This window comes from Aphis gossypii, chromosome X, assembly GCF_020184175.1.
Source record: "Aphis gossypii isolate Hap1 chromosome X, ASM2018417v2, whole genome shotgun sequence".
Taxonomy (NCBI): domain Eukaryota; kingdom Metazoa; phylum Arthropoda; class Insecta; order Hemiptera; family Aphididae; genus Aphis; species Aphis gossypii.
Window position 1 is genome coordinate 29241498 of NC_065533.1, and position 16025 is coordinate 29257522.

The window sequence follows — 16025 nt, forward strand, 5'->3', positions numbered from 1 at the left end:
GTAAGTAATAAGTAATATAACCTATTAGAAAAATGATTAAGTATAGTTATATTTTTGGGCATCTCAACTTGTCTAAATATTGTCTCAAAACAGTTTTATTTTATTTTAAATATACAAAAATAAAAATTACCAAATAATAATAAAATACAAAACTGATTTAAATATTTGGTTGTGTTGTCTTGTCGGATTTTTACAATAAGTTTTTAAGCAAGTAAATATATGAAATATTGATTCTTTAAATTGATCATAGGTAACTGACTAAAAATAAAATATTGAAAAAAACCAACGATAGAACACAAATAATTACGTTCTTAGCTTCTTACCTCTGAGAACAACGCAAAATATTGGAACTGCTAATATTTTATTCCATAACACGATAGTAAGACGGTTATAACACAATTACACAAACTAATTTGTGTAATAATCTTTAATAATAGAATGAATCGGTCAATTCATTGAACTTAAAGTTAAGAACAGTCGAACAAACAGAACCTTAGATAGGTATTTATAGGTTGATATCTGTGTGACTGTGTTTTTTCGTGGATGTTTTTTAATGATTTAATTGTAGGTATAATATTTTATTAGTATTATATTTATTTTATTAGTATATAGGATATTAAAATACAAAATATGATTTAAATGAAAAAATGAAAATATCGTAAAATACCACGTAATAATCCCGATGTCTAATATGTCTTTAAGATTGAAAATACGTCGATTTACTCAAACATTGAAACAAGACGAAAATTCACAATGATTGCGAATTGTAGTCGATGCGTTCTTATAAACCGTTCTAAATCCTCAGACATTACCTAATTCTTCGGCTTTATGATTAGCTATATTATATTATGACGTATAGGTGGTATAATAGCACTATAATAGCAGCTGCCGGTCGAGCGTTTGATTTGGGCGCCACAAGTCACCACGACGACGTGGAGGTAAAAACGACGGCGGTGGCGTCGATGCGGTGCGCGCACCGGTACGCACCGATGACGCGTTTGCGGGACAATGCACATCGTTGTATTTTTTTCCGCCCGTCATCCAATAATAATCTCTTTTACGTATAAAATACATAATTTATACGCCGGGTGTCGTCCGCACGCACACGCACGCGCCGAAACGATAGCCGACGCACGCGCAGACCGACCGACTCGACTACACACGCACGTACACACGGAGACACACGTCACACAGACGCACACAAACGCGTACACGCACTGTCACACACTAACACAAACGCATCACCACACCGACACTGCCATCATCGTCCGGTGCTAGGCTATCCATTTCTCATTTCTGTCCTATTTTATTTCATTTCTCCTTTTTTCCCGACCGTCTTCTTTTCCGCACACTTTCCGCACCACCGGTCGACCACGCGTTTTCCGGCCACCGCCCCCGCCAAGTCGCGCGCACATCAGTAAACAACGCACAAGCAACCGCCCTGATTTCTTCAACATGTCGTCTTGGCAAGATTATGTCGACAAACATTTACTGGCGTCCAGGTGCGTCACCAAAGCCGCGATCGCCGGCCACGATGGCAACGTCTGGGCCAAGTCCGACGGGTTTGACGTGAGTATAAACAGTAGTTATAGGTTAACCGTGTGCCCGTCACTACAGTTACGGGGCCCCCCAAACTATTACACCTTCTAAGGCACAGTATTTTTTTGCCTTTTTTTTTTTTTTTTTAATCCACCCTATGACCATATTTAAACCATCGTCAAATAGTAACAATGTATATTTTACTACCGGTTCACATTCCTATTCTCCTATCACTCTCACCTTGCCAAATCTTGAGTAGCGTGCCTCAAAAGATAACCTTTACACCGCCACTGTGCTCTGTCCAAAGTTCTACGTACTGCAATAGTAGGTAGTGGTATTGGCCAAACCACGATCGTAGTGTGTGCAGACCTTGATGTGATAAGTTAGTTTTCCAAGTCAGTATCGTTTATACAAGCATACATTTGTTTCAGTTTTGTTCATAGTGTTCATAATGTTACCTTATCGACTGAATATAATGTATGTTTTAAGTCATATGATAGGTAAATCTATTGCATAGATTAGATTTATAATAGAAGAATAGAAAGTTCTTTAATAGTGTATCAATATGTCGAGACATTTGAGAAAACATTTTAGGACACATGGTTCTAACCAAACTATGTTGAATTGCTAAAATGAATTTAAGGATTTATCAAACCTTTTATTTGAGGTATAAAGTTTGTGTTTCTTGTGATCACCCTTTTTTTTTTTTTTATCATTATTGTCCATTATTAATAATTAATAGAACATTTAAAATGCACGTATTTTAATTTAATTTAATTTTGAAATAAACTAACCATATTATTAATATTGGATATTTACTAGTTATGACTAATCAACTTACGAAATATGATCTTATAAATGCATGTTAAAAATTTACCTATTACATTTGTAAGTACAAAATGAAACATATTTTATAAAGTAGGTATTAGCAATAAAAATCTTAACGTATTCGTTATGAAAATAATAATATACTTAGGTATATACAGAGTGTATCACAATGATCTGACACATTCAAATATAATTTTAATATAAAATTGTCATATCTTAATGATACACTGTGTATAGAATATATAACTAGTATTTATCTTTTTATTTTTTTCATTTCAAAACTTGTTAAAAATATGTTAGCAATTATTCTGAATATTAAAGTTTATGTTTTTTTTTTTATTTTTATTATTGTTTTTATAGGTGTCAAAAGAAGAATTGAGCAAAATAGCTCTAGGCTTTGAAAATCAAGATACATTAACATCTTCTGGAATTACATTGGCAAGTGTTCGCTATATTTATTTATCGGGTACTGACAAAGTTATAAGAGCCAAACAAGGAAAAGTCGGGGCTCATTGTGTGAAGACTCAACAAAGTAAGTTATAATTTTATACATTTTTGTATTTAAAATCTTTTGATTTAAAAAAAAAAATCAGTAAAATAAGTGTATTAAATATATTGGTACATAATTTTTTTTTTTTATTGTGGTATCACTGGAATTTTTCTTGCTATTTAGTACTTGATGTTTACTTTACAATGATTTTATTCATACTTTAAAACTTTTTTTTTCTTTTAAACTTCTTGATGCTCATTTTTTCTTGACCATTTTCATTTTTCCCATTGTGTCTGTTACATTTTTATAAAGTTTGCTCAAATTATCCTAACACAGTGATTCCCAAACTTTTTATCCTCATCACCCACTTGTAAAAAAAAATTTATTAGTACATAAGTACACAATAAAAAATTAATTAAGCTTGTAATTTTAATTTCCCTCCCCCTGGATAGTCTTATCGCCCCCAAGGAGGGCTATATTGCTCACTTTGGGAAACACTGTCCTAATGTTCATAACAGTAGACATAAGTGAAGCTTTAAAAATAAAATTAAACAGTATAAAAAAAAATTTAACTATTTATTTATTAAAGGAATGTTGTACTGCTATTTTAGTTTGTATTTTTTATAACTTTAATTACTAAAGACAATACCATTAATTAAAATAAAAATAACATTTTTAAGTATTAAATTAATTGTATTATCATTTTTGCTATGTATCAATAATTATCCTTATAATATATCAGTTGGTAAATCATTATTTATTAAAATTTTTATTTAAATTTGTAGCTATTGTTGTATCATTATATGAAGATCCAGTTCAACCACAACAGGCTGCATTGGTAGTTGAAAAACTTGGAGATCATTTAGTTGCCCATGGTTATTAAAAAATGTAAGTGGATACACACTTTCAATTATGATAATAAAAGACAGATGTGATACTACTTAAATCAACTTCTTTTAATATATTACATTTATGTTAAATTTGCATAAACTTACAGATAAAAATTAAAACTAACTAGTTTAGAATACTATTTGCTTTAATAATTTTTCTATTTTAACTATCTTATTTCTAATATTCTCAAATAAAAATATTATATTCAAATGATAAATTCATATTCCCAAAACTATTAATTAAGAAACTTGCTATCTATTATATTTATATAGGTATATTTAAAAAAATGATTAAGTATAGAATGAAGTATTCTTGTGTCATAATATACTCTTAAGATGTTATTAGCTATAACAATTATAATTTTTCATCTTTTTATAAATACTTGCTCATTTTAAATTTTACATTAAAGTAATTATTTACAGTGCAACGAAAATTATAACACGGAGTTCGTCAAGAACAAGACTACAATGCAATGTTTATTAATTTTATTAATATTAAATTATCATAAATGGATTCTATTAAATAATTTTATTATGATTTATACAAATTTATAAAAATCAATAGATTTAAATAATTCACAAATTGTACTGTACTGAAGCCATGTTAAAATTTTAAGTCTTGTTCTTGTAAGAAAAAGAAAACAAATATATCCCCAGTAATAAGCATTTTTAAAAATTGTATTTAACTTAGTAATTACTGTATTTTTAACTATCATTTTAAATAATAAGTCATGAAATTATTATTCTAAATAAACAATATTTTTTTTTTTATTATGTTTTTTAAATTAGTAAGTACTATAAATAAATATACATATTATATTATCATTTTGATTAAGGAGTATTAAATATTTATCAGTTAATTTTTAAGATCAAAATTATTTTACTCTAAATTATTATGATTATTAAAAAAAAAATCAAATGATATTAATATGTATATAAACTATATTAAACTGTAATGTTAATCTTAAGCTTTGTATGTTAATAATAATATTTCATGTCAACAAGTTTTGATTTTACATCTTAATTGTATTTACACTAAATAGATAAAATCAATTATTGGAACATACTGTATGTAAGAATAAAAAGCAACATTTTTTCTCATTGGCTTTCCATATATTATATATACATTTTTATATTTTTAATAAAGAAATTTAATATTATTTACATTTATAATATACATTTTCAATCTGCTCATTTAAGTAATATAACATTTGTAATTGTTAAATTTTCTAGTCCTGGGGATCGATCTTATTTTAACTATTAGAGCTCTTATTGTACAAATAAAGTAATAAAATAACTTTTAATTGTAATTTTTATAAAAAAAAATGCTCGTTGCATAAAATAACAATAATAATCTCAACATTAAATTTTTGTATAATTTAAAATATATTAATATTATACATATAAATCAGTGCATAATATACTACATCTAATTTATTATGTTACCGTAATGTATTTATTTACTATTTAGATTATCCTTCAGTCATCCTTTAATGTATTGCTCTATTAAGTAAACCATAATCCAGTAAGTTAATCTTTTATGTAATTTTTTTAGTAGTCAAAAATATAATTGATATCCTTTATAATACTTTTTGTGTATCTTTCTGTTCCTATTTTTAAAAACTTATTTATGTTCAATATATTTTTTTATGAATTTATTTTATTACAATGGCTATTTTAATGTTAACTTGTTACTTTGATAATTTAAAGACCAAAAAAAAAAATATTACTTCTAGAAACTAGATAAATATTATGATAGATTTTTAAATTAATAATTTTATACTTCACACTTAGATATTTTATTAATATATTATATAAAAAAAATAAGTAGTTTTAAAACTTATGTTTAATTTTAACTACATTATACACACACTACATAATATGGTACAATATGCCATCAAAAATATATATATATATGAAGAATAACTATATATATGCATTTACACTATGCGAACTGTGTTAGTTTAAACTAGCAATTATGATTCAATTACATAGGGATTTCATACTTACATCTAATAAACCGGTAAGTCGATAATTATTCATATCTTATACTTATTGATTAGTAATAATATGTATCAATGAACTACTGAAAAAATTATTTAGTTTACAAATAGATGAATATTTAGATTTTTTTTATCGTTATAATAGTTTAAGTGTTTGATAAAAACAATGGTGATCCAGCTTACTACTTATAAGTTTCTATCAAATCTTAATCTTACCAAAGTGTTAAAGAGAAGGTGGACTAAAACTTAAACCAGCGCTATAAAAAAATTAATTAACATTATATATGGGTTATAAAAAGTTGTAGTGATAGTTTAATATGTACATTGTACATATAATATAAAATTGGAGGTATAGGTTAAATTTTCAAAATGATACAATTCTGATAGCTTCTCAATACACAATGCAATATAGTAATGTAGTATAAGAGACTTGTATGGAAAGATAGTATGATTTAACTAATTTTTTCATTACTCTAACGACCCAAGATAACTAAACATAGTTTCTCTTTATTGTAAATGATAACAAACGGTTTCAGGTAACTAAAATGAGGAGTAACTGAATTGGTTCCCATTTGTGTTTAGGTAAAATAGTTAGTTTTTAATTTTAATAATTGTTACAAAATAAAAATTAGATAGTGTAAAATATAAATGTAAAGTGGCAATAGATTGTTTGAAGTTTAGCAAATTATCGCTGTATGGGTATATCATAAATTATATGTAAGACAATAATGTTAGCATTGTACAGTCTCGAATAACACTATATTGTCATTTATAAATTTGTTTTCGTTTTTATATCAATCGAATTTATTTATATTTTTTGGTTATTAGTTTATTACGGAGTTTGTTTAGACTTAGTGAATAGGGAACCAAGTTGTTGACTTATTCTTAACTAAGCATACTTTAAAGTAATTAGTAAACAGTCCTAAATCTGTAAAATTGAGAAAGAAAATGTGAGTAATCAAACAGGAACCAATTCTGTACCAACCCTATAATGATATTATTCTTATAGTTTTTTTAATTTTTATATATGAACTAAATAGTTTGGGAGATGGTATGCATATTAAACATAGGTAAGTATTTGTTGATTTTATTCATTTTTAGTTAATCTTTAAAATAATAATATAAAAAACATCATAGGGTCTGAAATAATTTAACTAATACTATTTATTCACAGACAATCGCTATTAATGTATGGATATTCAATATTTATTTAAAAACACGTTACTTACAATATTTTGATTATTTAGAATACTTGAAATTTTAACTTAATATAAAATAAGATACACTTATACAATTTATAACTTGGAAACTATACATCATGTATTACATTATAGCCATTAACAATAAAATTTAATGAACATTGCCAATTACAATACCCAGCCATACTGAATTTGTATGTAATTGGATAATAAAAATAACAAGTAGTAAATTAATTCAAAATGCCAAATAAAAACAAACACAAATAATAACAATTAAATAATGTTTTTTCTTATTTAGTAAGAATTTGAACTTGGGCCTTACTGATACTAATGTTCAGCAGAACTATATAATGACAATTCATCACGAACTGTTTTCATTGTCTGGAGTATGGAACGCAATGATTCATTATGGGATTGATATTTTTCATATGCTTTCAATAATATTTCTACTTGTTGGTTACGTTTTTCAATTTCTGCTTCACAATTTCTCATAAGTCCACATATTTGTTGCATACAATTATTCAATTTCAATCTAAAAATAAAGTCAATTTAAATAATTATAATATTGAAGTAATCTGATAAAGAATTGTTGATATTCTATGTATATATATGTTAACTCATTATCTATGTATTATTATATTATTAATTATACTAAAATATATTTGTAAAAATCGTTATAACAATTTTTGGTGTTAAAAAAATAATGGTATGCTTAATAATACATTGATAATGGCAATTATAACAATTTATTTAATTTTATTAGAAATTTTATCAATATTTAAATCCTAGTTACTACTCAACTATTGTGTGTTAAAAGATAATTTATGTAATAGAGGACTTAAAATGATATCAAGTATTACCTACATACAATACTTAATTACTATTTCACAAAGGAGACACAATACCAATATCAGCAATAATACGAATATCAGCAATTCTAGAACTGTATAGTTAGTTTAAATATTAAAATGAATTTGATTTGAAAATTGACCTATTATCAAACTGAAAAGTAATAACTGATTTGTCTTGTATCATTGGCTTCAATATTTTAATTTTTTAGCAAGTTATGAACAATATTAAAATTTACATTACTAAAGCTAATAACACAAAACTAGAACTGCTGAACTTAAGTATTAGTATGTTATTGATAGTAAGACTACGATAATTCAGTGGCAGCTCGTAATATTCAAAGTGGGTGGTGTGAAATTCTTGTACAAGTTTTTTAGAAAAAAAAAACATTAAGTCTTTATCTAAAATATTATTATGGTTCGATAAAATACAATGAAATATACCTAAATACCAAGTTTAAGAAAATAATTTATATACTTATGAATATAATTCCTAATAATATGAGTAAAATATAATCTGTTATGAATTATATAAATTATCAAAAAAAAATAATAAATATATTTATATATGAATTCAAGTTTAAATACGAATGAGATAATAAAATAACCATGTGAAGCACAGAGGCTATCGTGTGTACAGTGGTTGCTTCACATCACGATTCCATTCATTTTCACCAACTCCTCACTCAATGGCATAATAAATTTACACAGATAAATGGTGTTCTGACTAAGCTGCACACCAAATGATATGTATTTATTACATAACTTCAATAAAATATAGGAGTAATATTTTCGGGTATATAAGCGAACATAATCTTTTTTGAGTTGATACAATATTATACAATAAGTTATTATAGCTAAGCTTAAATAGTATAAAAATTGTGTAAAAATTGAAAATCCATTTTTACTATTTTATCTATATTAACTTATGTGGTGTGCATACATTTGTACACTTAGGCAACAGCCACTGACTAATATGACACTTTTTTAAATGAAACTAAATTCAATAACAATAAAATGGTTAGAAAAATTAGTTTTACCATATTTTATTTAAGCTCTAATTTATTTTACACAATTCATATTACGTTTAAATAATTGTTTTGTTATTTATTTCATACTAAAATTTTTGAACAGAAAGGTTTAATTTAAATTAAAAAGAGATAAATAGTACTATATCATTACAAACTTAAAAAATGTCTAAAGAGAAAAGTGCAAAATTATTGATATATATTATTAAAAAATATCAAATAAGTTACAAACAAAAAATAATGAAATAATATTTAATTAGAGAGGGATTTTGATTATTTTTACCATGGTATAGCAACAAATAAACTCTGAACCATATAAATTATTATACAATATTTTTAGTTTATAATATGCAATGTTTCAAAAAATTGTTAAACGTTTCCTATTTTTGTATTGGAAAATATTTAAAATTATTGCTTTTTCCGTGCAAATAAACTATATAACATGTTGTCGAGAGCCCACTTTTAAAAGTAACAAGAAAAAAAAACTATAAGCTATTTTGATAAGCATACACTGTTACACAGTTAAAATATTACTATGCTATAAAAATAAAAAACTATATTATATCTACACTACATGCAGATACATTGGTACATGTATATGTCTTGTTTCGACTGAATACAGTTGACATAAGAATGTCTATGTCGATTAGGTATTAGATACGAGAAGAAGAGGATTATACTGTAGATACATTAAATTTGCCTAAAGTAAATATATATATATTTTTTTTTGTTATTATTTTTTATTTTTTTTTACATAACAATCGGTTGCTATAAACAATCACCATCTCGACTGGAAAACATTCTCTATGTCGCACAAATTAACATAATTACCCCTAGCCATGAGACATATACATGTTAATAATATATTTTTTTAAATACTTTGACTAAAACTAAAGTATAAAAGAAGAAGAGTTGAAATGCAAATAATGCTTTAGTGTATTAATATAAAAATTTGATAATATGTTATATAACTAGCATTATTGTTTTTTTTAGAATAACTAAAATATGTGTATATCATTGATAACTATTAAAAGTATAATATTTTAATTTTCTAATATAATACAAAAATAAATAAATCGGTACAAATTTAACTCATTATAAAAAAAAAAGATTTACAAAAATTTTTCAAAAGTATGGCTGTAAATAAAATTGGTTGGGTATTATCTACCAAACCAAATAAGTACTAAACGAACCATGAAGATCAACCAAAAGAAGATGCATTTCGCATTGAAATCCGGGACCTAATAATAACTTATGTTAGAATGGTATTTAATTATTAATCCATAAATCTGCATTAATGTAAAAATACACAGATCTTCAACTAGTAATAACATAAAAACTTAACACAATAAATAAGACTTTCAACAAAGTGTTAAGAGATTAAATTAACAAATGAAGATGGAAATTATGAAAATAGTTAATAAATACATTAATAAAATTTTTTTTAATATAATTCATACTTATTATCTTCTGATTTTGCGTCAGCAGCCTTGACATGATTATGAACATTTATTGTTGGAACTGGTGATCTTAATGCACCATTGTCAATATTCTTCTTCTGCATAAGTTCCTAAAAATATTTAAATAGATTAATATGTTTTCAGTATATTTTATATTTAATCTACCTTATTTTGAACTACGTCACATTCATTTGATGAATCTTCGCTTTCTGATGAACTAAATGTTATATGCAATATCATAGTTTCATTAAATTTTTCGGAATCCAAATTTGATAGCTGAATACTTCCATTTCTTACGATTTTTTTCATATTTTTATTAATGACTTCAGACTTACTTTGGGATTCAAGTTTATGTTTACTTTTACATTCTTGTTCATGAATATGTTTCGAAACTCTTGAAGTATTACCTGTACTTGTATTGTAAGTAATATTGTTAACCAAATTATTGTTTTTTATATCAGTCTGTTTGATGTTTTTTTTCCTTGCTAATGGAGACACTTGGCTACTTATACTTCTTTTTTTTTCATTGATTAATCTATTTTGTACTAGTTTTTCATCTTTATTACCAGGTAAACTTTTATTATTAATTGTCTTTAGTGCAGCTGCTCTTAGTAACAATATATCTTGATCATCAGTGTCAGGATTAGAACTATTTTTCTTTTTGCTGGACCTTCTTACCATAGATTTTAATGCTAAGAATCTAAGTTGTTCAGCTTCATCAGTTTCTTCAACAGTAGCCATAATGGATAGTAGAGAAAATTTTCGAGCACAAAATATTTTTAATTCAATATTGACATTGTACTATAAGCATTGTTTTCCAAAACTGTTATAGATGTTCACTTTTAACACTTCTGAAACATAACATTACCAAACACATTTTTTTATCTACAAATAATTAATATACATTTGTTACATAATACTACATATTAAACCTTTAAAACTATTGATGGAAATAATTTTTAAGTAAATGATTTTAGAGAATAAATTCTCATTACAAAAGAATAAGAATATTTAAATTAGAAAATATTCATAAGTCATAAATTATTTTACAGTTTTGGATATTAGAGAAGAGTTTTCTTTAATTAATGCAAATAATCTAAAGTGTAATATAAATTAAATTAACTATGTTAGTAAAATAGTTAAAACAAAAATTAAAAACACAAGTTAAATAATACATAAACAATAAACATGCATAACATGTATTGCGCACTTATAAAACTAATAAAACAGATAATATTATATTACAATGAATTAATGTTATGTAACATTAAATATATAAATACAACTATATATAACTGAATTTGGCTAAGCATAGTTTTTTTCTTTTTAAACAAAAGAAAATATACATGATTTTTCAATCAGATAAAATATTAAATCTAGAATAATGGAAACCGATAATTTTGAAAAAAATTTTAAAAAATACATGCATATCTTTCAATAAATTAAAAACAATTAGTTTAATAATAATAAATATTAAAATAAAGGTGTTTTTAATACTTGTTACTTAATACTTGTCTTACTACAGTAAAATCTAAATGTAAGAATTGTTAAATGAATAATTATAAATAATTTTAAATCAACAATGAATTAATCACTTCTAATATATTTATATAATACTAAAAATAATAATAATAAATAAAAAAACCATTAAGCAAGAATTAGTGGAAACAAAATCATTGTTTACTTGGTATTATTATTACATTTTATATGTTTTAATTCAATATTTGATCACTAATATTATGCTGAATATTTTATCTACACAAAAAAAACATAAATAATATAATTATTTTGCTATTACCTTTCATTGTTAATTGTGTATTAGATTTGACAAGAACGTAACTAACCTGTACCAAATTGTTATGTTATTTGACAATTGTTATTGAACAATTTGACTGATATAAACATTTATTTTATGGACACTTTTGATGAGAAAATGTATTTGAAGTTAAACTATACATTTTCCTTTACACACATCGGTTTATTTCATTTTCAATTGACAGCATTACTTTCAGTGTAGGTATTTAAAATTAAACTATAATTTTTGTTTTTAATTGAGTAATTTATTATTTCTAATCAACAGCGTTAAAATTAAATTATACTTAACAAAATGTGTACCTATAAGGATAAATAAAAGGTACAAGTTTTAAATTAGTCACAAATTACTTCTGAAAATTGTTTTGACCTAACAATTTTGAGAAACTAATGATTTAGGTTGAATTCTAACAACACAGTTGTCCAAGTATTATTGATAATATGTATGTATTTAATAAGTATATTCAAAAACAAAAGTAGAAAGTATATAATAAAATACTTGCCTGTACCCAATTGACCTTACCTGGTTGGCTGTTTAAATTCATTAACCAAAAACACTAGGAGTATATTCATCACAAATATGAATAGGTATGTATTATTTTTCGTGACAATTAGATATTACATCGCTGTTACAACTTACAATAGGAACTCAATAAATTTACAATTTAAGTACAAAATAAAAATGAAGTATTATTAACAGTATAAATATTGAATCATTTACTGATAATAAAATGTAACAAACGAGAAGATAAAATATATGTATATTGCTATGAGAAGATAACATGCATCTATTCTTATCAATAATCCAAAGGTCGAAGTTTTACGGTGATATTATTCTTATTAACAGAATAAATATTAAATTTCTATAATAAGAAAAGTTACGATGCGAATTTAATTTTACGGTATTCGTATTATTTACAGTTTGTATTATATACAATGGATAAGGCTATCGTCTATAATATGTTTAAAGCCAACGTAACTAATTAAGCGAACATGCACAAGTATTAACCATGAGATGCAATGTAGTATATATGTCTCATTATTATTATGAATCGCCATGATAACGATAAGGGCGTTTTGTATTGAGATTAAAATAAAGGCTTCAACAGATGAGTATCTGCTGGTTTTTACGTTCGTATAAATATTGGTTACATTTATTATGGTTTTGATTTTTTATTAAACCTAACCATTAGAGTGGAACTTTATGATTGTTGTACGATTTTAATTTGTCATTTTTGTAAAAATATTAGTTGAGTAATAAAATTACACATTTTTTGACATAATAATTGATAGGTATCTTTGTCATTTATACACAAATGAAAATTTAGAAATACCATTATTAATTAATATTACAAATAAAATCAAAGCCAAAATAATAAATACGTACCTATTTAATATATTATATATATTATTAATTAATATTTTTGATTCTAAAAATCTATAAGCTAACCCAGGTTACTTCGACTTTGGGATTTAATTATTTAAACTTATTATCTATAGAACATTAGGTATACAAGTATACAACGTTATAAATGCGGTAATCGGTCATAAAGTCCATTTTGAAAAAAAAAATGAATGATTTGATATCATATTTTCATGACATACTGATTTAAAAAATTACTTTTTTAATTCATATTTTTGCATATTTTGACATTTTTATGTTTTAAGATTTTAATTGCATATTTCAATGTTTTTTTTTTATTGGGTTTTTAGACATTTTTTTAAACGTGTACCCTTTTGTCTATTATAATATAAGAAAAAAAATATGATATATTTATAGTTTCAATTAATAACAAAATTAATTAATAGGTATACTTGTAGGAATAAACTGTTTTTCCCTATAAAACTTATAGATCAATAATCGAGGAAATAAAATAAGAAAATATCGGTTAAGTTTATATTATGATCGGGCATTGACTTTATTTCACTATTGTTCAAAAAATATAGATAATGTTTACTATCTACATTCTACAGTAATTTATATTTATTATATTTATATAGGTATAGCAATACCACCAATAGCGATGCTACTAGATTAGATTATATTGATTATAATTTATAATATTTGTCATGGCAGTTATAGTTTTGAGATGTTACGATTAAACCACCTACCTATATTAGATATGAAGCTATAATTGCTTCAATTTGTCCTATATCCCTCCGCTTCTGGATACCACTATCATTACTATAGGCTAGTGGCGTATATAGAAATTAATTATTAATTATATTTTCGGACTTTTTGTTCAACTTTTTTTAAAATGAACTTTTCGTCCGGAATTCTATAAATGCATCACTCAGTGAAACAGGACAACTATGAACTACCTAACAATAGCTGGAATACTGGAAAAATAGAAGAAGAAGTATAAAATTAAATTTATTCAAAAATAGATAATAAAAAGTTCGTAACCACTCTTGTGTTTCATTAATGTATTATAGTGAATCAAGTGAAAAATAGGTACCTATTTTGATTTATTTTATTTTTATAACATATTAACATTTATGTATTTATTTATTTATTAGTAAATACTATTTTGTAAGCGTAACAATTATTTATATATGTAATAATGTAAAGCCGTAATGCACTTTAAAATAATATAAACTTACCATACAAAAGTGGTGTATTGAATGTATATATTACTTTATTATTAGTGTTAATTTAATAATTGATTGTTTGTAGCTAGTTAACAGTAGACAGTTGAATATACATATTCCATAATGTAACACTGTAATAAAACCTAAAAAACGATAAAAAAAAAAAAAATACATAATATGTAACATGACAATATTATGATGAATAGTCGTAGAATAGAAAACTGAAACAAAAACTTGGGAAAACGTATTTCAGTAAATAGTAGGTATGAGTATTACTAGTATGAGGCAGGCGGATAAAGATAAATATGCGACGTCGCGACGGGTATTTACGCGTTTGCGTAATAAAATCCTGTCCACCAGACTCGTCGCTAATACAGTAATATTGTCTAAACTAAACAATTTAACTCGCGAGCATAGTAAAATAAATTTACCTAATACTATGAACTAACAATAGCTGGAAAAAATAGAAGAAGAAGTATAAAATTAAATTTATTCAAAAATAGATAATAAAAAGTTTGCAACCACTCCTGTGTTTAATTAATGTATTATTGTAAATCAAGTGAAAAATAAGTATTTTGATTTATTTTATTTTCATGACATATTAACATTTATGTGTATTTATAAATGTATTTAGTTATTAGTTAGGTAATACTATTCCCGATTCCGTAACAATTACTTATATGTATGTTATAATGCAATGCACTTTAAGATAATATAGAAACTTACCATACAAAAGTGGTGCACCTACCTATTGAATGTATGTATTACTTTATTATTAATGTTAATTTAATAATTGATTGTTTGTTGCTAGTTAACAGTAAACAGTTGCACATACCAATTTCATAATGTTATATGTAAATACTGTAACAAAATTTGAAAAACGATAAAAAAAATAAATACATAATATGTAACATGACAATATTATGATGAATAGTCGTAGAATAGAAAACTGAAACAAAAACTTGGGAAAACGTATTTCAGTAGATAGTATGAGTATTACTAGTATGAGGCAGGCGGATAAAGATAAATATGCGACGTCGCGACGGGCATGTACCTACGCGTTTGCGTAATAGAAGCCTGTCCACAAGACTCCTCGCTAATATATCTAGTAATATTGTTTAAACTAAACAATTAATACTCGCGAGCATTGTTAAGAAAATTTACTTTATCATACTCGTGATTTTGAATTTATGAACACTAAAGGACGGAACGAACTGAACATATTATAATAGTTGATCCAAAATTATCTCATTCGCCAGAATGCGACTCGAAGTAGACAGTAGTTATATCATTTTAACACATAAATCATAGAGGATTCTTTGTTTTATGTTTGTTA

The 16025-nt window shown here is 25.0% G+C and overlaps 2 protein-coding genes across 5 annotated transcripts; one reads left to right on the forward strand and one right to left on the reverse strand.

Moving 5' to 3' along the window:
- The first annotated feature begins 1176 nt into the window (after positions 1-1176).
- On the forward strand, positions 1177-5187 carry LOC114120615 (profilin-like). Of its 2 annotated transcripts, none has more exons than XM_050208035.1 (4): positions 1177-1569; positions 2728-2899; positions 3643-3745; positions 4158-5187. In XM_050208035.1, exons 1-3 carry the CDS (start codon positions 1456-1458, stop codon positions 3738-3740), a joined length of 384 nt encoding a protein of 127 aa, XP_050063992.1. In that variant the 5' UTR covers positions 1177-1455; the 3' UTR covers positions 3741-3745; positions 4158-5187. The 2 variants fall into 2 exon arrangements, with proteins under 2 accessions (XP_050063992.1, XP_050063991.1); XM_050208034.1 differs by having other exon boundaries at positions 1179-1569; positions 4171-5187.
- Positions 5188-6934: 1747 nt separating this feature from the next.
- LOC114120617 (uncharacterized) lies at positions 6935-12821 on the reverse strand. Of its 3 annotated transcripts, none has more exons than XM_027982579.2 (4): positions 12621-12821; positions 10451-11136; positions 10286-10395; positions 6935-7481 (listed from the first exon to the last, which is right to left on the reverse strand). In XM_027982579.2, exons 2-4 carry the CDS (start codon positions 11024-11026, stop codon positions 7277-7279), a joined length of 891 nt encoding a protein of 296 aa, XP_027838380.1. In that variant the 5' UTR covers positions 11027-11136; positions 12621-12821; the 3' UTR covers positions 6935-7276. The 3 variants fall into 3 exon arrangements, with proteins under 3 accessions (XP_027838380.1, XP_050063989.1, XP_027838381.1); XM_050208032.1 differs by having other exon boundaries at positions 12601-12821; XM_027982580.2 differs by lacking the exon at positions 12621-12821 and adding an exon at positions 12084-12587.
- Positions 12822-16025: the final 3204 nt, after the last annotated feature.